This window comes from Uloborus diversus, chromosome 6 (assembly GCF_026930045.1).
Source record: "Uloborus diversus isolate 005 chromosome 6, Udiv.v.3.1, whole genome shotgun sequence".
Taxonomy (NCBI): domain Eukaryota; kingdom Metazoa; phylum Arthropoda; class Arachnida; order Araneae; family Uloboridae; genus Uloborus; species Uloborus diversus.
This window is the reverse complement of record NC_072736.1, coordinates 65,929,342-65,954,629: the sequence shown is the minus strand read 5'-3', so window position 1 is coordinate 65,954,629 and position 25,288 is coordinate 65,929,342. Positions and strand designations below refer to the sequence as shown.

The window sequence follows — 25,288 nt, the reverse complement described above, 5'->3', positions numbered from 1 at the left end:
ATGAAAACATAAGTGATTTACATTAAATGATTAAGTGACGAAATTAAACAAACTATTTCACTTTGCCCCGCATGTACTTTACTAATTGCACAATTTATTTTAAAAAAAAACTTAAAATTAACTAAATTTTTGCTGCATTGAATATTAGGAGGTTTCAATATTTAAAATGTTAATAACAAGTACTTTATAATTTTATGGTCACAAAAGTAATTTTTGACTTACAACAAAATATTACAATATGAGTATCAATTTTTTAAAGATGCTTGTATTACCAAATGCTTTAATCTTCACCAGTATTTTTTTTTTCTGACTGGAATAGACTACTTATGGTACGACATAGTTAAAACAATACCAGATAGAGCTAAAGCAGAGTAAATATTTCACCATTTCACTTTGCCCCATGTTCCCCTACTATTTTAAAGTTAAGTACTGGAAGAAATCGGGTTTCTTTTCCTACGTTCACGCATAACGCATATTTTTCGTCCTAGTTAAACCATGTGACCGGATTGGTGCTTTAGGTTTTCCTAACTAAATGATCGGGTAGTACCGTACATAACAACATTTGTTTCTCGGTTCAAATCCATCTTGAGTTTTGGCACCAATGGCAAGAATACTTTAAGGATTATCAAACTCATCAGTACATTATTAAAAGAAAAAATGGTAGAATTTGAAGACGAAACAAACTTTATATTCTTCCAGATGAATTACAACAGAGTAGTTCTGACACACAAGATCAGTGCAGTGGAAGATTTTTATCTTTGGTTTAAAGAATAAATTAGGCAAATACATGAAATTTTCGTTCAAAAGATGGGACCGCTAATCGGTCGGAGTTCGCTTCGCTCACTGGTTGGCTGGATTACTGGAACGTGGTGGCTTGGCGATATTGGCTATAACAATTAAGTTGCATGATTATTTGTTTACTATTAATGTAATTTATTGTTTTTTTTTTTTTTTTTTTTTTTGTTCATTTGATGAAATATTTTAAATTGCAAAATATTGTTTTTGGTTTTTAAAGAGTTTTTAGTCATTTTAGTTGAAGAACGTGTTTATTTTTCATCGGGAGGGGGGGGGGAGTGATTTTCGCTTATTCAGGGTACTGCTTTTATATTTATCTTTTTTTAAAAACGATATCCATTCAATTGTTCTATTCTTTTTCATATGGGGGACGTTGCAGTGGGATTTCCCATTTTTTCTAGATGGGTAGTTATTTTTTTATACTTAATATCTGAGGATAATTTTTATCCTTTGAGTATGGCTGAAGGAACAAACCATACAATCTATGAAGATCTTTCAAGTACGCGAGAAAAAAATAGTTGATAAAACATCTGCTCAGTGGGCACTAGATAAATAAAGTTGTAATAAATATACCAAGCAACTTAAAACATTTTCTGTTTACTTATTTTTTTCAAAAAGCGGTTCAAACACTTGATAATTTATTTAAATTTTTCAATTTACAAAGTTTGGATCGAACAACTTCTGTCGGGTCCTGTAGTATAAAATAAGTACGTAGGGTAAAGTATGTGGTACACTCCTTACGTACATCTCGAATTCGTAAGCGTCGAGCATTGCAAACAGCTAAGATGAGCAAAATAGAGCACAGCGTCTCAGAGACTTCCGAAGACTGTAGGCTTTTTCAAATGCGCAATTATTTGCAAAGGAAATTGTCTTCATCATCAGTTTACTTGTATTAAAGTATGCTTTCCAAAAAAAATTCACGAGTTACTAAAAAACAACAAAAATTGCTTTAACTTTGCCCTTAGAATTTGTAGAGTTTTCTTGATTTTTCAAGAATCCCTTCTTCAGATACTGACCTGATGACCATGGGATCACCTGAGAAGTATATACCTTTTCAAGCGAGAAAAAAAAAAGAATTCTTTAAATTTGTCTTTGCGTGTTTGAATTTACGGGGAACATGCATAAAAAGATTCAGACTGATGGAGAACGTCTTTTTTTGAAGTCGGTTAAAAAAAGAAAAAATCTTAATGCACATAACATTTTATACGATTGGCACTAAAAACTGATCTTTGTTTCCTCTCCAGGATTTATTTGTGCGCTAATTTAATTAGAACCATTTAAATGTCAATGATTTTCCGAACTAATTTATGTTTCACAATAATACGTGTCACGAAACTCGTGAAAAAAGTCACATTTATCTTTACTTGGCCCCGTTGTAGATCAACACCACACCACTAGAAACAGAACACTGTGATATATGAAGATCAAAATACTACTATAGCAATAATGATACTAAATGAATTTCCTGTTTGCTCCAGAGGAGTCTTTATTCAAAACTTGCGATATGATTACTAATGATTAATGCGGGGGAAATATTTAGGGGGGGGGGCATACTCCCCCAAAGCAAGAGCTCCCTAAAAAGGAAAAACACCCCTATCCCCTGCCTTTAGGGGGGCACCCCTTATTAATATTAATGCTTTATGGCACTTTCTTCAACACTGAGTAAAGAAAGTACCTTTGTTTTATGGGGCACTTTCTTTAACAAGGGATTTTATATTTGATCGTTTTTAATTGTTTAATATTGAAATTAACTGAATTTTATTGTTTTTTGCCCATTACTTTTTTTTAAAGAACAAATATGGTGAAACAAAGGTTTGGGACCTAAGTTAGATCACTTCTATCCATTAAACAAAAAAACCATAAAATTCTTTTCACTAAGTGAGACGCTATGAATTTACAAACAACAAAGCGCGAGTATGAAATTTGAAGCGTCCTCAATTTCTCCAGGATCCCTCACTCGGGCTTGAAGACCATTAGACGACCAGTAGAAGTATACGTTTCAAACTTGTTTCAAACAGAAAAAGAATTTTCCTAATCGGTCCAGGCGTCTTCTAGTAATCGGAGAGCTAGTACACAGACAAATTCAAACGAAGTCTGTTAATTAGTATTGCCATAACTATAAATTAAACTCATGGCATCATGAAATATTAAATCTAGAATACTTGTCAAACTTCAGAAATGGGACACCAGTTACGATATATTTATTAAGGAACATAAATTTAATCGTCAGAGGGGGTGGGAGGGAGAGGGATTTTTGTCTTCAATTCCCCTTGAATTGAACACTAAATATATTTCAAAACTGAAATATTAAATAATAATAATAATAATAACTTTAATGAGTAAATGAAGTTATTCATTAGCAAAATTTTTTTTATATTAAATTAACTAATTCAACTATTTTCGTAGCAAAATTTAATAAGTAATAAATACATTAATAAGATTATAATTAAAATTAACAGGCGGCACCGTGAAAATCAAACATCCCGATGCGTGAGAATTGAATATTGTTGAAGACAAGATTCCTCCGTCGAAAAAATGCACCGCAGCGTTTCCCAACCCATGGGTCGCGGCCCATAAGTGGGCCGCGGGCAACGTGGAATAAGGTCGTGGACGTTGGTAGACAGCAATATAAAACTTCGAGTCTAGTATCAGTTTTTCGGGACAGTTCACTACTAGGATGGGGCGTCACTCAAAATTTCTGTATAGAACGTAGTTAATGTGTAAGACTAGAGTCAAAAGGCAAAATACGAAGCTACGAATTGATAAAAAGACTTTCAACTATGATCCAAACGTTGTGAGTCAGTTAGTATGACAAATTAACTTTTTGAAGTTAACTAGTTGAAGCTAACTTGTTGAGTAAGCTTCAACAAGTTAGCTCGATGTTCAGTCTAACTTGTTGAAAAATAGCAAGGAAAGTAAAAACAATTTTGTAAACATAACCCTGGTTGTTTAAATGAGAGTTAACTTTTTCTGATTCTGAGGTTGAGGATGAGATTCATTGAGTGTGCATGTGATTTTTGTCTCGAAACGATATCCAATGAAATCCGGAGTCTGTAGGAACATAGTATTTGTTTCAAATCAAGAAAAGAATTCGTTTCCCAAAATGGGAATAATTTGGAAGAATCTTCAAACCAGAGCAAACTGAATTCACAAAGGTTTCTTATGAACTATTTTTGTTAAAATCGCAAAGACGGGTTCAACTTGAAGATGTTGTAAAAATTGTTAACTGTTCAGTAAATATTCAAAAACCCTATAACACTTGTTTTATCCGATGAAACAGGAAGCTAACGCAAAGAACTCTATGCAAAGTTCGGCGATTGTCAAGAGGTGAAGTGTTGACAAGATTGTGATTCGGTTCAGATTTCTTATAGAGGGATATTTTGACGTAAAACATACCCAAATTACAGCTGTAGCATACACTTATTTCCGTCGTACAATAACACCTATATACATCATGCATGTTTTAGATGTCTATTTTTTGACAAATATTACTTGCATATTTAATACTTAGTGGACCTCAAAATTTGTCTCACAAAGTTAATGGGCCGCAGACCTAAAAAGGTTGGGAACCGATGGATTACGCCAAAACCACGTGAACTGTGACGTATCTCGCAGCTGACGAAAGCTGGTCTACGTTTCCACAACGTATGAAATTCAAAGTTTCTTAGATTTCTCCGGGACCCCTCATCAGATCCAGACAAAATTAACATGGGACCATCTGGAAAGTATACCCTTCCAAACAAACAAACAAAAAAAAAAAAGAATTTTTCAAATCGGTCCATTATTCTTGGAGTAATACGAAAACATGCATAAAAAGCCGCAAGACGAAATCATAACCTCCTCTTTTTGAAGTCGGTTAAAAATGGGAATTTATCATTTACAAAATTTGAATTCATCATTTTAATCTAACTAAAAATTGCAATATGGTGTCTGCCAACAAATTGTAATTCAATTTGTTGGGAATTGCATTTTTGAAAATTACTTCTGAGTGATTTTTACCTTATTTGTGTGATTATCGTACTAAGGCCCTGGAAAAAAGGATATGGTCACAAAGTATTTTAATTAAAACAAAGTATAAAACTTAATTAAACACGATCGATTTAAGGTCCTTCTTTCTCAAAATTGAATTTAAAAACCAATGACCAAAAACTTGGTCTTTGGTTTTTAAATTCCAAGAACCGACAATATGTTCTTGGTTTTGAACATATTGTCGCCTCAAAGCAACGGTAGGATATCTTACTGTTATTCCTTAGATTAGATATCTTACTGTTTCTCTGAGGTGACGATATGTAAAATATAATCAAAGTATTAAATGAAGCTTTAAAATCTGATGGCACTCCATCTTTGAAATAAATACAAGATGGAGGAGTTGTAAATGAAAACATTAAGTCAATACAGGCCCGGATCTATAAATTTTGGGCCCCCTGCAACAAAGGCTGGCAGTGGATATTTGCAACGTCAATGTGTCTTAGTGCAAGTTTTTTCAATAATTCTTTTCAATTTCTTGGGCCCTTTTAAGGACGTACCCCCCCCCCCCGCAATGTGGGTATTCAGATCCGGGTTTGAATCAATTTTTAACAAATTCAATTTTTTTTTTTTCAATACCTTATGTCAGTCGATGTATATAATAATTGCAGCAAGTCAAGATAGATTTTCTTTTTTGGTATTTTCCTATGCATTCCTGAACAAATTGCTGCGTGTAAACAGGGCGCAAGAAACCCCGATTAGTTTCCATTGGGTTTAAATCCTGTGGGCGGGATGGCCAATCAAGGCAAAAAAAAAAAAATCATATAGTAGTAGATCAAACAAATACGGAAGGTAATCGAAGACACAAATCTATTTTCTGTTCCCGAAATTGAAGACTGCTATGAATGGAGCTTTTTACGTTCATGTTTTTGCTATTCAAGCAGCCATGACACAGATGCTGAAGAACATTCCCAAAACCAAGTTCAAAAAGTCTATGGATAGATTGGTTGACCGTTCAAAACGTTGTACTGAGTTATATTTATTTTAATTTGAGTTAATGTTAGCATATTACCTCGCTTCTTTTATTCTATCACTAAAAATTCGGTTATTTTTAAATCCCACTTTGTTTTTGTATTATATGTTGGCTTTTAACGATGTGTAAAATGTAAAAACATTTCTTTTACATCCATTAACGAATAAGTTATTAAAAAGCTTATTAAAATGTCAAATTTTAATAACTAATCTGTACTGAAATCGGTTTCCATGGAGAAAATATCCTGCTAAACCATGGGGGAAATATCTGAGCCTCCCCCCTACAATTTTGCATATGGGAGCCCATGCTAATATCATCATTTTTAGTGAAAGAAAATGTAGCAGTTTTTCTCCTGTAATTCAAACTGACTAATATGAAAACTAATATTTGTGCCTTTTTTGAAGACTGAAGTTTAAATTTGCAGTTGGAATTTTAATTTTATGTTCATACTATCTTATTATCACTCCGTGTCAGAAAAATAGAAAAATGAGAGGTCTTTCATTTAAAAAATGTATTCAGCATCAGAAAGTTAACAAAGCTACTTACCCTGTTTCGAAATTTCTCTTTTAAGATCGGTTTGAATAAATTCCAAGCAGTATTTACCAAATTATGGCAGTTAACACAATAGGCAATTTTGAAGCGTCCTGGGAAACGGTCCTGTAAAACACATTGTAAGACATTTTGAAAACATGTAGAACATCATACAATGTATGCAAAAAACAATCAAACGTTTCCGTAGTAGCACAATCGGTTGGGAGATGGTTGGTCAACGGTGGAGCTTATGGTTGGCCAACGGTAGGCAATGTCCGCTTTAGCAACCCTTACCCAACCAACCATTTGCCAACGAAGGGCCAGCGATCTGCTACAGTGCCTAACAATTTTCCAACGATGGCCCATCGAAGATATTCACTGTTGGCGAAACTGTAGGGCCATCGTTGGCTCATCGTTCGTTGCCAATCCACCATTACCGGTTTCTACCGTTAAGCCACCGTTGGCCAACCATCTCCCCACTGCGTATGCTATTTCATTTGACCGATCGAAAATCATGTGTCTTGCTATGTTAAAAAAAATCTCACGACTACTTTAAATCGTCCGGACAAAATATTTTTAATATTCTAGTTAATGTGAAATACTTGGTTTTGTATTTTGTTCAACTAACTTGCCTAAGTCATATACACTCACTGGCCTATGAATTAGAAACCTTTGGGAGAAACTTCTTGTCTTACTCGCACTGTGCAAGGGTCTTTTGTAGTATCATCATGATATGGAGCAAGTTCTGTTGGCATGGAAGTGTGTCGTGGTGTTCCTCGAGGTTAAACAAACAGCCACTCGATACCTTGATGTACTGGCAGATCAAGTGCACCCTGCAATGTTGCATTTTTATCCTGATGGCGACGGATATTTCTTGGACAATAATGGAACTATACTTCGTACCTGAAGTGTTGAAAATTGGTTCACTGATTATCAGTCTCACTTCCAACTTATTCCCTGGCCACCGCATAGTCCGGATCTTAACCGCATAGAACATGTGTGTTATATAGTGGAAAGACGCATCTGACAGCGCTCTCCTCTTCATTTAATTTACAAGATATAAAAGCTAGCCAATGCATGGCATTCTCTGGATATAAATGCACTCCAGAAGCTTGTAGACTCGATGCTCGACTGATTAAATTTTGGCCTTAACAGCTGAAAAGGGGGTGGCGCAATCGAATATTCTTTTTTTTTCCATTGTGAGTGCCGTATCTCAAGAAGTAATGCTACGTTCTGGATGAAATTTGGAAAAAATGCGAATTCATATGTTAACAGTTATATATAAACAGGCGTTGGTTCAATTTTGGCGCCAACCGCTCCATTGGGAGCAGATTTTTTTTTTTGTGTGAATAAAAATGGCTTTATAATTACAGCAATAAGAAAGATAAATCGTAATTCGCAGCTTCAGAACTCGAACACGCAACCTTGCGGTGATTAATAATACTAAAGAAAAAGGTAAAACATTCCATTTCACGTGTTTTCTTTGGGGTGAATTGCAGGCTTCAGACAGTTTATGGTGTAATTTAATTTCAGAAAAATAGAAAAGAAAGCTTCCCACAAACACGATGAAAAAATACTGCCATTCACTAAGCACCAAAGCATGCTATAAGTTACGGCATTTGTTTTACCCTTTTCATCCGCCATTAAACAGTGGCTGCAGCGCCTGCTATAGTTTATTGGAGTTACGAATAAACTGTCGTCTGCGTCTTTCGCGTGATTTAAATTGTTGGAAAATGACCAGAAAATCGCGATGATTTAAACTTGTTAACTGTTGTCATCTTGTGTTTGTTAACAAATAAATGTTTGTAATAATTTTGTTTTTGTTGGGAATATTACTTCCACGTCATGCATTGGGAAGGATTAGAATTATAAGAAAGATATAGAAGAAAGTTTAGTGATGGCCACAACATACTGGTTTGTTATTGCATTAGAAACAGATATTATACCTGTAGTTAACTTGAACGAAAGCTGAAAATATGCTTTTTGAAGAAGTTTTTTTTTCCTTTTCTGTGTGTTAAAATTTCAACACTAATTTAAATTTGTAGTTGGTGTCAGGAAACAAAAATCAAATATCTGAATATTTAATTGTTTCCTGAAATCAACGAGAAAAAAAATTAAATATTCAGATATTTAATTCTTGTTATTTTTTAAATTAATAATTAGTAACTTAAATATTTTTTTAATAGATAAAAATTGTTATTTATTCTATTCATTTATCTGCATAGTTACAGCTTTAATGCTCGGCACATTTTTTGTCACATATTTTAGGGAATCTTCAGAAATTCTGTCCCGAAACCCCAGTATTGACTGAGTTTTTTTTTTCTTTTGCAGCACCAATCAAAAACGGGTACAGGATAGATCAGCTTGAGTTTGCGGAGGTTTCTTTATTTAAAAGGAAGATTATCAAGGCGATATAATTCACAATTCACCTACATTCATTAGTTGCAAGGCAAATGAATGTAATTTGAATCATATCACATATATTGTGTTTAATTTTTTTTCTGACATCAGTCAGAAAAAAATTCAGTTTAATTAAAGGAAACACATATTACATTGTTTTAACATTGTTATTTACGCTATTCAAAAGACATAAATAGCAATATTATACTAATAGTTATTAATATTAATAAGAATTATTAATATTAATAATTAATTGTTTAATCGCTTTATTATATGCTAGAAAGTCGCCCAACAAGATATGACGGGTGAAAATTGCTTCTGCTCTTCTACATTTGAATGAAGCAATTGTCTGTTTGGTGACACTTTGATATTTGAAATTGTAACCTTAACTCCAGTGGAATAACTCGAAACTCTAGTAGGTAGCTTTCATTGTTGAACCTTTGTTCGTTTCTTCATTCCCATGAAATGACACAGTCTTACGAGTAAAACAGTTAAGTTACCGGATCGAGTTCAGCCTTGTCACAATAAAGCCTTTCCCTGCATGTTAAACATTACCAAAACATATTATCAAATTATCATGCCGTGGCGCGAGTTCCATTTTTGAAACACACGGGTTACTCGATCATCGGCTATTATTTATGTGAGGATAGGAGCATTTACACCCCAAAGGGATGCAAATGCAATCCTTTGAGAGTTTTTAAGTTAGAGTCCATTTACTCGGTAGTCCATGTGGATTTGGCGAGATTTCAGATTGGTCAAGAAAGCAGTATAAACAACTGAGTTTAAAATCATAAAATATTCTTACCTGCATGAGACTACTGAGAAGCCAGATGTGTTTCGGCGAGCAGAAAGGAATGAACTGCTTGAGAGAGAAACCTGCGAAATCCCAGAGACCTACATATCCGTTAATTTGTGTCACCGGATTATCCAGAACATATTCACTCAAAATGTTTCCGACGGCAACGAACTCGTGATATGGTATTTCGTCTGGATCCCATAGAGCTGTTGAAAATATAAAAAAAAATCTTGACATCATTCAAATAATTACGGTGGTTGCTGCAGGGTTGCTCCGAACTCAAATTTGTGGGAGGGCTGAAATTCTCAATTTCCCAAATTAACTCCAAATTTTTCAGAATGGAGCCCCAAATTTCGCCGAATGATGATGTTTTTGCCAAATGGAATTCCAAATTTTGCCAAATGATGATATGATTTTGTCAAATGGAACTCCAAATTTCGCCGAATTATGATAATTTTGCCGAATAAAATTCCGAATTTTGCCAAATCCTCAGACAAATTTGTCAAATAGAGAAATTTTTGGAAGGTTACAGAGTGACCTTCCCTGACCTTCCACGGGGTCTCTGCTGGGTTGCTGTCATGTGGACAGATTGGTACTAGTACTTACTCATACTAGTACATCAGACTAGTCCTTTTTGTAGAAGGTACACTGCTGATTGAAAGCAGTTACGTAATAACTGCCAAATGATTTAGCAATCATGCTTCATTCATTTCGATCAAATTATGCGACGTACACTAATTAACTATTCACCCTGCCGGTGCTCTGATATGCAAAGAACTGTATCAAAAGATTTACTGATTAACTAACAAGCGATAAATAATAGAGTAGCTGGATTCGTTTTTGCAACGTGCCAGTGAACTTAAAGTACAGTGCTTGACAAAAACAGGAAAAGTGGAAGAAAAATGAAATTTTCGAAGAAACTTGAAGTTAATTGAAGCAAAAATTTTAATCAAAACGTGTGAAATATTAATGAGCGTATGATGGTTGTTAACGCTCCATTTTATAGTAATATTTCCTATACAAATTTCCTGAACTTTTAACAGTGTATATGCTTAATTTGTTGTAATCCGGATAAATTTGGCGGTTGGATTTATGCAGTAGAAGACACGCTCCTCTACACCACCAAAGGAAACTTTCTGCAGGTGAGCGATACTCCTCAAGCTCTGTGTTCGTAAAGCAACAATTGCAGAACGCCTTTCAATTGATAACACTTATTGAGGACCCATCCGGAAACTAAAATAACCCTCTTATTCGAAATAAAAGGTAATTCCTACCTAAAAGTTTTCTTACGTAGTGTTGCTTTTAACTAGGTTGCTGACAGGTTTAGTGTTAAACCTATGCTTGGGAACATTCAATTAAAATATAATTGAAAAACTTAATCTGTCATTTATATGAGGCAGTAAGAAGCAAAGGGATGTAAGTGGGTATTTTCAAGTTTTGAGTAAAACGCGTTATAAGTTCCGGTCCTAGGTAGGCTTTTATTGAAATCTTTTTTCTATTTCATGCTGTATAGCAACACCTACCAGGGGCTCATTTGGCTATCTCTTGCACCAAAACAGAGGAGAGGTTCACCTACCATTTTTACTGGTTACCTCCTAGTTTTTAATTTTGGCACTTACATCCCTTTGCTTCTCACTGCCTCATATGTATTTTTAAAAATATGATGCAATGGTCGAACACAGTACACTTACTTTAAAACTTTCGTTTTGGGGAATGTGCCAAAAACACTTTTTATGACCAATACTTGATTCAGAAATGAATAGAACAAGGTTTACATACAACAGCTACATGAATATTACATAGAAGTACCGTAACTTGTATGTTCTGAATATTAAAATAAAAAACATGAATGAGTGACATAAAATTGATGTGCAGTAGTGTATGCAGAAAAAGAAATGTGTTATGTATTATATAAATGGTTTTAGATTATACCAGCTGCATTGCCCGGCTTTGCCCGGTCTACTTTGAAAATAAAAATTGTGTCAAGTAACGTATATTCAACAATCAGGCATAAATAAAAGAAAAAAACCGTCATGCAATATTTCCCCTCCAAACAATGACGACAGATATTAAAATACTTTTAAGAAGTTAAAATAAAATGAGAAAGATGGATTTAAAAAGCATAACCATGGAAACACAAAATAATATAAGCTTAAGAATTGAAAATAAGAAAGATTTTAATAAACAATGGATTCAAAAAGCGTTACCGTGGAAACGCAAAATAAAATGGTTAAAAACTTGAACAGAGAACAGATTTTTGAACTTCATTTAATTCGCTAGTAACTTTTTTTTTATAATGGAGATAGAGGGTTAAACTTTCGACCTAAGATCGAGTTAGATCTTGAGTTAAAAAAGCAGCTCTTTCCAATGGTGTTGAAAAAAGAAAATTGTGGGACAATTCTTTCACTTTTTGTTGATGGATTTAATGAAGAAAGTAGTGCCGAAATTTCAACTAAGCCTAAACAAATTCGAGCTAAAAACGTAAATAACTCCCGCCGTAATTAAGTTAGACCATTGAAACAAATTGCGTAGAACGCGGAAAATTCTAAACGATGTATAATATTAATACGTGCACGTAATTTCTCACCCCCATATTCAGGAATTTATGTGAAAATTGGGACTAAATTGAAATAAAAAAAGAACTATTCATCGAATTTTTTCCGAACTGGTCTGCAAACCCTTTCCGGACAAAATGTAGCATAGGGGTGTGCACCTCGAAGCGATTTTTCGAAAATTCAATGTGGTTCTTTTTCTATTCCAATTTTAATAAAAAAAATATCATAAGATGGACGAGTCAATTACGAAATTATCATAACGTGGAACCGTAACATGGACACAAGCCAATTGGCGAGATACGAAGTTATCATAACGTGGAACCGTAAGATGGGTACAAGCCAACTGGCGAGAAAATTCACCATACATTATTTGTAAATATACAGGCGAACCAAAAGACCTTTTGATTTTTCTATTACGGGCAAAGCCGTGCGGGTATCACTAGTATTTTCATAAAATGAATCGACTTCCTCTGATATTTTTGTCTCTTGGAATTTTTTTTCCCCCAAATAGCCAAATTTTCTTACAAAATTCCCCCAACTTTTTTTTCTTCCCATTTTCGCTCATTTTTTGTCTTCTTTATCTTTTATTATCTTTACTATTAATAAAGCTGAAAGTTTCTCTGTCCGGATGTCTCTCTCTCTGTCAGGATCTCTATGACGCGCATAGCACCTAGACCATTCAACTGATTTTCATGAAATTTGGCAAAGAATTAGTTTGTAGCATGGGGGTGTGCACCTTTAAGCGATTTTTCCAAATTCAATTTTGTTCTTTTTCTATTCCATTTTAAGATCATTTTCCCGAGAAAAATTATCATCAGATGGATTACTAAATTACCAAGTAATCATAATGTGGAACCGTAACATGTGCAAGCCAATTGGCAAGAAATTCATCATACATTATTTGTAAATATACAAGGGAACCAAAATATTTTTTTTTATTTTCTACTACGGGCAAAGCCGTGCGGGTGCCACTAGTCATAAATACAAGCGCCTGACCGAGAGATAAGAAATAACTAAATATTTTTTTCCCACTCGCATTTACTACTCTGCTTCTGTATGTACATTTTAACTATGATTTTTGTATATATTCACCTAAGAACATTCTTCAACACACTTAGTTTTGCCTGTTACACGTATCAACTAGTTACTCATGCAGAACTACTAATGCGAATTCCGTAGCATAATATTCCACATAATGTGAAATGTGAATTCCATAATGTTGAGGAAAGCTAAACCAACGCTATTTGATACAAACAATGTAACTACCAGATGTCAGGACGCGAATTTAAATACGAATTCCCCCCCCCCCCCCCACTTTTTCCCAAAAAAAAAAAAAAAATTTCCCCAAATAATTCCCCTCAAAACCCATTTCCCCAAAATTTCTCCAGAGAGCACCAGATTTCCCCAAAATGGGGAAATTTCCCCCAATCTGGCAACACTGTTCACGTGTTTTCTTTTGGGTAAATTACAGGCTTCAGACAGTTTATGGTGTAATGTAATTTCAGAAGAATAGAAAAGAAAACTTTCCACAAACACGATGAAAAATTACTGCCATTCACTAAGCTTCGAAACAAGTTACGGAATTTGTTTGTTTTACTCTTTTCAACCGCCATTAGACAGGGCTGCAGTGCCCCCTATAGTTTATTGTTATTGTGAATGTAGAGATTCTCTACTGTTTTAGTTATTTTTAAATTAATTCTATTTTTAACTTTCGCTTTCTTAATAAAATAAAATTTAGAGTTCTTTCCGTTTATTTAAAAAATGATGAAACACTGTAACCCCTAATTCTAGACCTGATATTAATTCGCAACTCCAGCGCTCGAATACGCTACCTTGCGGTGATTTATAAAATTAAAGAAAAAGGTAAAACATTGCGTTCCACGTGCTGTTGGTAACACTTAGGCAGTTTGTTATGAGTATTTATTGACGCTTTCGATGTGTCTTAGATTGCTTTCAGCAACAGAAATTGTTTTCTCCCGTAATGGTATTCTCGAGCTTTTCAAAATAATGTTAGTTTTCATTATTTTCCTCTAAAGCGTGAGTTGATTGTCGTAAATGGCGAAATCGTAAACACAAGAAAACTTTGGATTAACAAATTTCGCATTTGCATGAAATTAAAAACAAATATGCTCATCTGTTTGAAGCTTTTTTTTTTTTTTTTTTTTGAAAGAGGTTAACGTTATACCAGGTAATATTTTTTATTGTTTTGTGAGAATTTGTAAGAATATAGGTTTTTTTTCTTAAGCTCGAAAGAAGGATTTAATAACATTAGCAGAAGAATTCGAGCTTTCATCTCCGCCCAGTTTAAAATAATTAATTTAACTAACCTTATTTTACTGCAACATTTAGTTGGAATGGACAGTATGCAAAATATTTTCTTGCATATATTATCGTAACGAAATGAAAAATGTTAAACCGAGAAAGAAATTCGAAGTAAAAACAAAAGTCGAGAATTTTCATCGCCAAAATAGTGTGCCGACTTTATTGCTTTTATTCTCAGCAGAAGAGTTTCACCAAAAATTTGTTTAGGGTTATAGTTTTAGTATTGTGCGAGCAAAGAACCCTTGGCGAGATTTCGCATGTCAGTTAAACCATTTTTATTTTTTATAATGAGTGGAATAAAATGGTATAAAGATTACAGAATTCGATAAGCTAAAAGAAATAATGGTATATCAATTAAAAAGAAAACTATCCCCATATATCCGTGAGAATTTTGTTGATGATCTGCACAGCATGACAGAATCTCTACATAGTATAAAATGAATAAAATGAAGTCTCAGAAAGCGACTGTTTGTTTAAACGCGAAAAACTCGAGAACTACCCGACCGATTTCGCTGAAATTTTCGCAGTTTTTTTTCTTCTTCTTTCTTTCTTTCTTTTTTTTTCTTTTCTTTTCTTTTTTTTTAAAGCCCCAGAAAGGGTTGCAGACCAATTCGAAAAACATTCGACGAGTAGTTCTTTTTTTATTCCAATTTAGGCCCCATTTTCACATAAATTCTCGAATATGTTGGTGAAAAATTACTTGCACATATATTAATATTGCATATCGTTAGAAAGGGTAGAATTTTCCGGGTTCTGCTCAATTTGTGCTACGCAATTTCAATGCTCTAAATTAAATACGGCGGGAGGTATTTGCGTTTTTAACTCGATTTTTTTTTACATTTAGCTGAAATTTAGGCACTACTTTCTTCATTAAATAAATCAATAGAAAGTGAGGCAATTTTCCCACAGTTTTCTTTTTGATATACCATTGGAAAATGCGACATTTTTTACTCCCGATCTACATGGACTTCTGGTAGAAAAAGTAGGCTGCTAACTCCAAAGGAAAAAAAGTTACAAGACTTTTTAAATCAAATTCAAAAAATCCCATTTCCCATTCAAGTCGTTAACCATTTAATTTTCGCGTTTCCATGGTTACGATTTTTAAATCCATCTTTTCCATTTTAATTTCTTAAAATTTTTTAACATTGTCATCATTGTTTAGAAGGGAAGTTTAGCATGATGTTTTTTTTTCCTTTTATATAAGCCTGATTGTTGAGCATAAGTCACTTGACACAATTTTTATTTTCATAGTAGACCGGGCAAAGCCGGGCAACGCATCTAGTTAAATCATAATTCAGAAATTAAAAACATACGAAACAGAAAATTTTAAATTAACCGATCCGGCAATTTGAGAAAAATAACTCAACTACATATGCAAAACAATTAGCTCTAGCCAAGCAAGGCAAAGAAGTATCATCTTCTTTTGATAATAGTTCGCAATGTCATATGTAATTAAATTATCTAGCATTAATTGTTATTCTTGTCAGTTTTATGGCCACACTGAAAATGTAGTTCCATCAAGAATTGATTAATACCGAATTCAACATCGTGGAAATGGCTGCTTAGAACTACGAACTACGTAATTTGCATTAATTTCTGACGTTTAGTAAAGCATATTGAATTCTCATTTCTTTCTACGTGAACCCGAATATCCTCAAGACTTTAAAAATTAATTTAAAAAGAATATAGCAAAAAAATCATGCATACAAACAAAAACTACTAGGCTTATTAGCATTTTCTACGCTACGGCATGCGTTTGTTTTACCTTTTTCCTCCGCAATTAGCCGGTGGTTGCGGTGCCCCTAGTTTGTTGGAGTAACGAATAGCATCTGCCCGAAATACATTGAAAGCACCACGGAAACGACGACATTTTTCTTCACGATTCTTATCTTCTTATTAATTACTGCTAGTTAGCTTCGATTAATGCATAAAATTTTACTATTTCGAGAGATTAATGAAATTTGCTGAAAACGCAATTCTCGTTCTTTCTTGCTTGGAAAGATGGTCCAGACTCTTCCACACACAGCTTTCTTTTTCTTTTTTGTCTTCTATGTTTCAATCAAACGAGGAAAAAAAATACTTGTGTATCGTAAAGACACCCGATAGAAGTGAAACTTTTATCTTTTTATTTTGCACTCTGAACTGTCAGTTTATTTCACGTTTTTTCTCGCTCCACGCTCTTGTTCTTTCTGCGCACGGCTTATTCATGTTCTCGACGAAATTATATGTTTTAATGAAGAAAATAGATTATAAGCTACAAGAAAACTAAACAATAGGTACTTGAAATCCGCTTTTTAATTGTTGCCAAAAACAGTGAAAAATAATGGTTATTATGAAATAAATTTTGTTGACAAACTAATTTCGAGGCTGAACTTAAGCAATGTAGATTACGCTTTTAAACGATGACTTAACTGGAATCAAAAAAAATCTTCGAAAACATTTTTTGAAAAGTTTAAAATGCTAAAATTCAGAAACATAATTAAGCTCTGAAATTAATTTTTTGAATTTATCAACAAACTGACTTTAACTTTACAATTATTTTTCATTGTTTTTGGCAACAAGTAAAAAGCGGAAGCATTTTACCTTTATAATTACTATTTTTTTTATTGCCTTTGACAACAGTTAAAAAACAACTACGCCACTTCCGTCACACAAAAAGATTGCTGACCAGAATTTCAAAATCCTCGCATAAAAAGTTTCACTTCAAAAACGGGCTGATTCATCACGATATTGTTGTCATAATACGACCTTGTGCTTTGACTTGTTCACCATTTTTAAATTCTGAAACGTTTAAGGATAAGCCTCACTTATCAGTCTCGCTTTTCCTAATCAAAATGAAAAGTGAAGAGTATTGTTTTCACTGAGCCTCAAAATAGACATATTGCGTAGAGATGACATGCATGAGCAGATGACAACCGTTCGAAGCAACTTGATATGTTTAGTTGCGTTCGAAGTTATGAGATTTGTTTCCTAATAAATAGTATGGATACAAACAATTGTATTCTACGAGAATGAACGACGAAACAAAAATGAGAGGAAAAAAAATAGCTGTGAACAATATTTCGTATAAGAATTATATACACATGAATAAAAAACCTCAATGTTGCATACAATTAAAAAGTAAATAAAAATTCCTCCCAACCGCCTTTTTTTCGCCTTGTTATCTTGTTGTTGCTAATACCGCTCGGTAAACTGAGCCCGAGTAGTAATTGCTAGTCTAGTTTTTAAGGTAGTGAGGGACTGCTTCCGGTTTAACGAGCACCGTTTTCGACGAAGTCCGAATTGGCTCAGATAGCACACGATAGATGAAAGCACCATCTATCAACGCTTCGAAGTTAGATCTAAGCCAGAAGCCTAACAACTTCTGGCTCAGCACCTCTTAAGGTATTCATTCACGTGGAGGACTATATGACCACGAAATATTAAAGTGCCTACTCATCATCAGTGAGCACGGAGGATCTTCGACCGGTTGGTATCGAACCCAGAACTCTCTTGTAACGAGCCCAGCGCCGTACCAATCTGGCCAGCACACACTCTCACTTTGTTATGAAAACCATGACTTTGATTGCAGATACAATACACTTTGCAAAATTTTCAAGAATTTCAGTCTCTCTCTCTCTCTCTCTTTCTCTTTTCTTTTTGCGAAAAGCTTGCTTACCTAATCATGAGAAAAATAATGATGAATGATTTAGGTAAATCTGACTATTCTGTATCGTTAAATTTTGGAAACTATAATATACCATTTTGAGAAAAATCAAGATTAATTTCTGTTAGGTTCCATTATTCTTACATTACATTTTGAGAGTAAAAAATAACTTTACATTGTTGTTGCGGATAAATTATTTTCGAGCAGTTAGTAAAGAATTTCATTGACGCTACCTTACCCATTTTAACAACAAAAATGGCTCGTCCAAGATGATCTCGGTGAGGGAGATAGTTGAAGATATTGGCTCTCAAAGCTTTCTCGATGGTCGATGGGGCTGGGAAGACGGCCGGATGCTTAGCACGAAACTTGTAGTGCTCCTTCATCAACTTCTGCGATCGTTCACAGTCGAATTTTCTGGTGCGAAGGAACCTCAAGACATAGATATCGTCTGTTCGGGGCACATACTCTTTCTCTTCTACAGAAAGAAATACGGTGTTAATGATAAAGTTGGTTTTCAGCAATTACGAATTACTTGTTACCCTCACTTGACCAAAGTTGGTGTTGGTCGAATTTTCCAGATTACCATGACGACGAGTATTATTTTGAAGGACGCATCGGAACAAAAGAATTCTCTATTTAAGAGGCATAAATTTGCCTCTCAGAGAGTAATAGGGAACACTTTTACAGAAAAAAATTACGAAAATTAATCTGTAACACATAAGAATTATTGAATTTATTGGACTTCAAGGTCTAAAAATTAACTGATAAAATATTATTATGACATTATCAAGTGAAGAAACAAACATGTGTTCTAAAATTCTTTATATAAAACTTTAACATGCTTTAACCATGATGAAAGTAAAAGTAATTCCACCACATTCGATTTGCACGTATAGTATATTGTTAAGTCTTTTGGCTCAAGTAAATTCTCACAACGTGATGCTGAAATTGGATTTTATGAAAAGGAAACCAAATAGTAAGTAATTCTTAAATCTTTTCATTCGATCTTGATTTTTAACGTCTGACGAAAAGGCGCGTTAACAAATATTTTTGATCTCAAAAATAAATAACTTTTCTATTTAATTCCAGATTTATGTTAAAGTACCATATTGTTCCCTCAGTAGATTAAACTTTATTTCTGACAAAGAAGAATAAACATTTTATTTTTAAAGGTAAAACATTGCAATTTTGCGCGGAAAGGGCACTCATTCGCAACTCCAATAAACTATAGGGAGCACTGCTGCACCGTCTAATGGCGGATGAAAAAAAGTAAAACAAACGCATGCTGTAGCGTATAAAATGGTAATAAGTCTAGTAATTTTTGTTTGTAGAATAATTTTATTGTTTTATTCTTTTTAAATTATTCTTTTAAGATATTCTGGCCCACGTAGAAAGAAATGAGAAATCAAGAGGCATTACTAAACGTAGAAATTAATGCAAATCTCGTAGTTCGTATTTCTGAAGCAGCCATTTCTACTATGTTGAATTCAATATTTATCAATTCTTGGTGGAACTACATTTCCATTGTGGTCATAAGAGTGACAAGAACAGCATTTAATTCTAGATAATTTAATTACATGATAATACGATTTATTATCAAAAGAGGAAGATGATTTATCTTTGTTTTGTTTGGCAAGCTCTAATTGTTTTACATTTGTAGCTGAGTTATTTCTCAAGTTGCCGAATCGGTAAATTTTAATTTTTCTATTCCATAAGATTTTAATTTCTCGATTAAATGATTTAATTCTGTCATGCTATGCAAATCATCAATAAAATTCTCACGGATAAATGAGGGTAGTTTCTTTTTAATTGATCTTCCATTATTTCTTTAAACTTTTCGAATTCTGTAATCTTCCATCTTCCTAGTTTTTATCCACTCATGAAAAAAATGGTAAGCGAAATCTCGCAAAGGGTTTTTTCCTTGCACAATACTAAAGCTGATAATGTGAGCAATAAAGTAAAGTTGGAGCACTATTTTAGCGGTTAAAAGCTTCAGCTTTTGTGTTTGCTAGTTTTAATTCTAAACGTTATCTCTATGTTAAACAGTTTTCATTTTATTTTCAAGAATATTTTTTACATTCTGTTCCAGCAGCCCATGTCTGATTTCCAACAAAATGCTGCATTGAAATAAGATTAGTTAAGTTAATTATTTTTAAATAACGCGCAGATGAAAGCCTATAATTCTTCAGCTAATGTTATCAAATCGAGCTTTAAGTTAAAAAAAAAATCATACGCATACAAATTCACACAAAATAATAAAAAAAAAGTCACTTGGTAAAATGTTATCCCCTTCCAAAAAAAAAAAGCTTCGAACAGACGAGCATATTCGTTGTTACTTCATGCCAATACGAAGTTCGTTAATCCAGAGTTTTCTTCTGTTTACACTTTCGCTATTTACGACAGTCAATTCACTTTTTAGGGGGAAATAATGGAAACTAACATTATTTAGAGAAGCTCGAGAATATCATTTAGGGACAAAACAATTTCTGTTGCTGAAAACAATCTAAGACACATTGAATGTGTTAATAAATACTCGTAACAAACTGCCTATGTTTACCTCAACAAACACACGTGGAACGCAATGTTTTACCCTTTTCTTTAATTTTATTAATCACCGCAAGCTAGTGCATTCGAGCGCTGGAGTTGCGAATGGGGTCGTTTCCAAAATTTTAAAAGTATTTTTTTCTGAAAGTACATGCTTAAAAACATAGGATCATTTTTTAAACATTAAAAACATTTTTTAAATAATTTTTTTAAGTTTAATATTTTTAAAAAAATACTTAAATCGTAGCGCTTTTATTGTTTACATTTCTTGCCAATGACATCACAAATGATGAAATACCATTCTGTGTTGCCATTCACAGAGCAAAATATTTAATTCGCATCTGTACTCACGTGCATTGGCAACGATCTGGTTGATAGCAAGCGTAAAGCGCAATTTTAATTCGCTTCTTGATTATCATAACGTGGAAACGTGGTACAAAATGCGCCAAGGAGCATCATTTGTGACGTCATCAAGATCACGTCTTGTTTGAAAAATCGGACATTTAAAAAAAATAATTAAAAAATAACTGTTGGGAAAATGAAAGAATTTTCTGGGTCCGTCCATGTTTTTTTTTTTTCTTATTCTATCAATTTCAGCGACTAAAAGTACTACTTTTGACTGAAGGAAACAACCCCATTGAACAGATGCAAGTCGGTGGATCTTATTTTTAGCGCTTTCAGCAACCGTGGCCGAAGACCTTTTTTATACGGGAATTAAAAACTTATTAAGTTGCAATTGGCAACGAAAGATAAGCAGACTATTCTTGCTGAAAAATACTTTTTTCTATTGTTCTTTATCATAGTCTCGTCTTCCTAGTGAAAGGAAAAATAGTAAATTAAGGAACGCAAGCTTTTTAGAAGAATTTATTATTATTATTGTTTTATATCTAATTTTACAACATTATTCCAGAATGCTTCAACTATATTTGTATCAATGGTAATTCATGTATTAATAGTTTCTTTCAAGACTTATAAAAATGATTGAGCAGAAAATAAGGTACGTACTTTTATTTACTAGAAAGGTAGAATCTGTACCTCAGAGCCAGAAGGACATAAGTCACATTATGATAATTTTACAGGAGAGGGGAAAAACTTTTTTCTGGCGCAGGCAAAGGTTGGGAAGCGCACTCTTTTAACCCTGGAAAAATTGAAAAGGATTTTTTTTTAAGTATTACGTTCACATAGTGCGATGTGGAATAGACTTCTACATACAATATACTAATAAACGGAAAATCGCAATTTTTGGGTTTACGTCCTTCTGGCTCTGATGTACAGAAATATTTCATCGACATCTGGTTCGTGCCAAATTAATCTGATTATAAGTAATAATTGAAGATTGAATCGTTCAATTCGACGATAAAAACTATTTAATGCTTCTCATACCAGCCGATATGTCAGTTGATTTAAATATTGACTGGATGTATTTAAAGACATCCAGTCAATATTTAAATCAACTAACTAATGTATATTGACTGGATATCTTAAAGGATGTATGATGTAAAAAATACTTACGGGACAGTTTTTCTTTAAATGCTTTTAAGACAGCAACTCTACTATTTTCCGTTTCATTTAACTCTTCTCGAGCCTTGCGTATGTCTTCAGGTATCAAATGTTCATCAAGCAGGGGACGATATGATTTGTTTCCCACAACAATGGTTTTTGCTGTATCCATCTTCTTTTAAGAGTGGTTAACTCCGATTTTCCCCCCAGCCAATGAATGAGATCTGTAAAATAGCAAAATATTGTGAATCACATTTTGTCTGTCAGTGGGATAGAAAAACAAGATTTTAAATTTAAATTTCTATCGGATAAATTTGTCGTTAGAATTCTAAAATTTGTCATTTACGTAGCGTTATATTTTATTTTCTACTAGTGGAACCTGCACGGCTTTGCCCGTAGTTGAAAACTAAAAGGTCATTCGGTTCGCCTGTATATTTACAAATAATGGATAACGAATTTCTCGCCAATTAGCTATGTTCATTCGCTCTCCCATTCCACGTCATGATAATTTCGTAATTTACTCGTTCATCTTATGATAATTTTGCTCCAGAAAATGTTCTTAAAATTGAAATAGAAGAAGAACAAAATCGAATTTTCGAAAAATCGCTTCGAGGTGCACACCTTCATGCTACAAACTAACTTTGTGCCAAATTTCATGAAAATCGGCCGAACGGTCTAGGCGCTATGCGCGTCACAGAGAACCAGACATCCTACAGACATCCAGACAGAGACTTTGAGCTTTATTATTAGTAAAAAAAAAAATAAAACTACTTAAAAAAAATAAGTAAATAATAAAAAAATAAAATAAAATAGCGATATTTTTGGGAAGCATTAAAATCCTTCTTTTATGATTTCTTTTTTTTTTTCTGTGACTTCTGGGAAAATAGGCGGAAAATGGCTATTTCGTATGTCTAGTATAACTAGAACCGGACTTTCGTCCTGGTGGTAAACTTTAATGAATACCGAGACTGATAAACCCCATTGGAAGATTTAATAGGGATAATGGGGGAAGAGATATGACTGAGTGTTAAGTAGTCATATTTAAATTATTTTCTGGAAAACTAATTTCTGCCCAGTCACATCCATTCCACAGTTTGACTGATAATATAATTTTTTGTATTGCGAAGAAAGGCTGCTTTTACTTACAGTTTAGGACGGAAAGCTCATGTTAGTGGTGTGTGTTAGACCTCTACTGAAGAAATTGGATAGGATTACAGAACTCTTACGTCGAAGAAAGTGATGCAACAATTCATCTGCATTGTCACCTTCCTACTTTGCGTCAGATTATGACAGCTTTTACTTACTCTTTGTACAGCTGATATCAAAATAAGAGCATAGGACGAATGGTGATAAGTCGAATGTTTTGGTGTACGCTGTGGGGGTAAAATATGTTTCGAAATCTAGAAAATTCTGGTTTTAGAAATTATTCTAAATAAGGAACAAAAAATTATAAATTACTGTTGATTCCTATACAATAGATATAATCTGTGGTCACTATTCTAAAATTCTGTAGCAACAAAATAACTCAAAGAGATATTGATCCTTTAATGAAATATACTGAAAGAAAATAATATTTTCAATTACTTTCTCTAAACACAACTTATGCAACACTCATCGATGGTTGCTCTCATCGAATTGAAAATACATTCAGGGATGCTCCCCCTAAGATCAAGGGCGGACTCCCTAAATATCGCGTAGAACCCCCCAAAAGCAAGAAATCCCCGAAAAATGAGAAAAATACCCCTCAAAACACCCCACTTAAAATTTCAATGGCGCAGTCTGCGCCATGACACCCCCCCCCCCCCAGGTGGACACCCCTGAATACATCAGATCAGGTAAGTTCAAACACATTTAATATTTCATGTTACTATATATTTTGTAACACAATAATAGTTTTAGGTTTAAATTTAATGTTTTCGGAGTGTCTGTAACTCCAAATAGTAAATGCATTTACTTATTGATAATCCTAACTAATTATTCTGATGTTTGTACATATTAATTTTGCAAGATACCTAAATTCTTACGCTGTGGTTTCTTTTATTATTTTTATTGTTATTAAAGAACTAGAAAGTCACCCGTCAAGGGATAACGAGCCAAAATTGCTTCAACATTTGAACGAAGCAATTGCCTGTTTGTTGATATTTTGATAGTTGAATTTTCAACCCTAACTCCGGTGGATTAACCCTAAACTCCAGTGGATAGTGTGAATGGGGTTTTTTCCTTCAGTCAAAAGTACTACTTTTAATCACTGAAATTGATAGAATAAACAAAACAAACAACATGGAGCCAGAGTTTAGTACTTTTACTAGAAAGTTAAATATTTATTAGAAAGTATATAGTACTTTTTTGTTTTCCCAATAGTAATTTTTTATTTGATTTTTTTAAATGTCCGATTTTGGAAATAAGGCGTGGTGTTCATGACGTCAGAAGTGATGAACTTTGGCGCGCTGAATGTTGAAGCATTGTTAAACAAAAAAGACTGTCATTAAATAGTAATATTAATAGCAATCAAAATGAGAATTTGGAATGAAGGCTTTACTGAAGCAAACATGAAATTCATTACTATCATTGCGCTAAGGTACTTTTGTCTTTATTTAACGACAAAAAGTATCTTTACCTAATGCCAAAATATTGCACTCTGCGCTAATGGCATCATTGAATGACATTTCATCACTTGTGATGTCATGAGCAGAAGCGTAAAAAATGAAATTGAATTTGCGCACCAATTAAAATATTTTTTAAAAAAATACTAAACTTATTCAAATTATTTAAAAAATGGTTATAACCTATGCTTTTAAACAAGCTCTTTCAGAAAAAAATACTTTTAAAATTTCGGAAACAGCCCAATTGTTGACCACTTTTTCGATTCTTCATTCTCCTAAAATTAGTCTTACCAGTAAACCAGTTAAGTTACCGCGCCAGTTCAGCCTAGTCAAAATAAAGCATTTCTCTGCATGTCAAACATTGCCAAAAAATATTATTAAATAATAAATATTTTACTGAATTTTTGGTGCTTTAACAATGAAATAATGCTGTCACTCATGCTATGGCGCGAGTTTCATTGTTGGGTGAGGATAGAGCGTTACTCAATCAGTGATTTTGGCTATTATATAAGGACAATGCCACAAAAAAGTGGACATGAGGGTTGAAATTTAAAAATTGTTTTATTGTTACAAGTAATACGTCAAATTAAAGCTAAT

At 33.6% G+C, this 25,288-nt stretch overlaps 1 protein-coding gene across 6 annotated transcripts in view; it reads right to left on the bottom strand.

The window, feature by feature from the left end:
• Positions 1-25,288, bottom strand: part of LOC129224387 (retinaldehyde-binding protein 1-like) — a 51,744-nt gene that overhangs the window by 766 nt on the left and 25,690 nt on the right. For 5 of the 6 annotated variants that reach the window (XM_054858833.1, XM_054858831.1, XM_054858832.1 and 2 more), the window contains 4 exons: positions 22,101-22,312; positions 18,283-18,519; positions 9,531-9,727; positions 6,341-6,451 (listed from right to left, as the gene is read on the bottom strand). In XM_054858833.1, coding sequence (XP_054714808.1) covers positions 6,341-6,451; positions 9,531-9,727; positions 18,283-18,519; positions 22,101-22,260 — 705 coding nt within the window. In that variant the 5' untranslated portion in view covers positions 22,261-22,312. Of the gene's footprint in view, positions 1-6,340; positions 6,452-9,530; positions 9,728-18,282; positions 18,520-22,100; positions 22,313-23,234; positions 23,309-25,288 lie in introns of those variants that run through there. The other variant, XM_054858834.1, reaches the window with a different exon arrangement.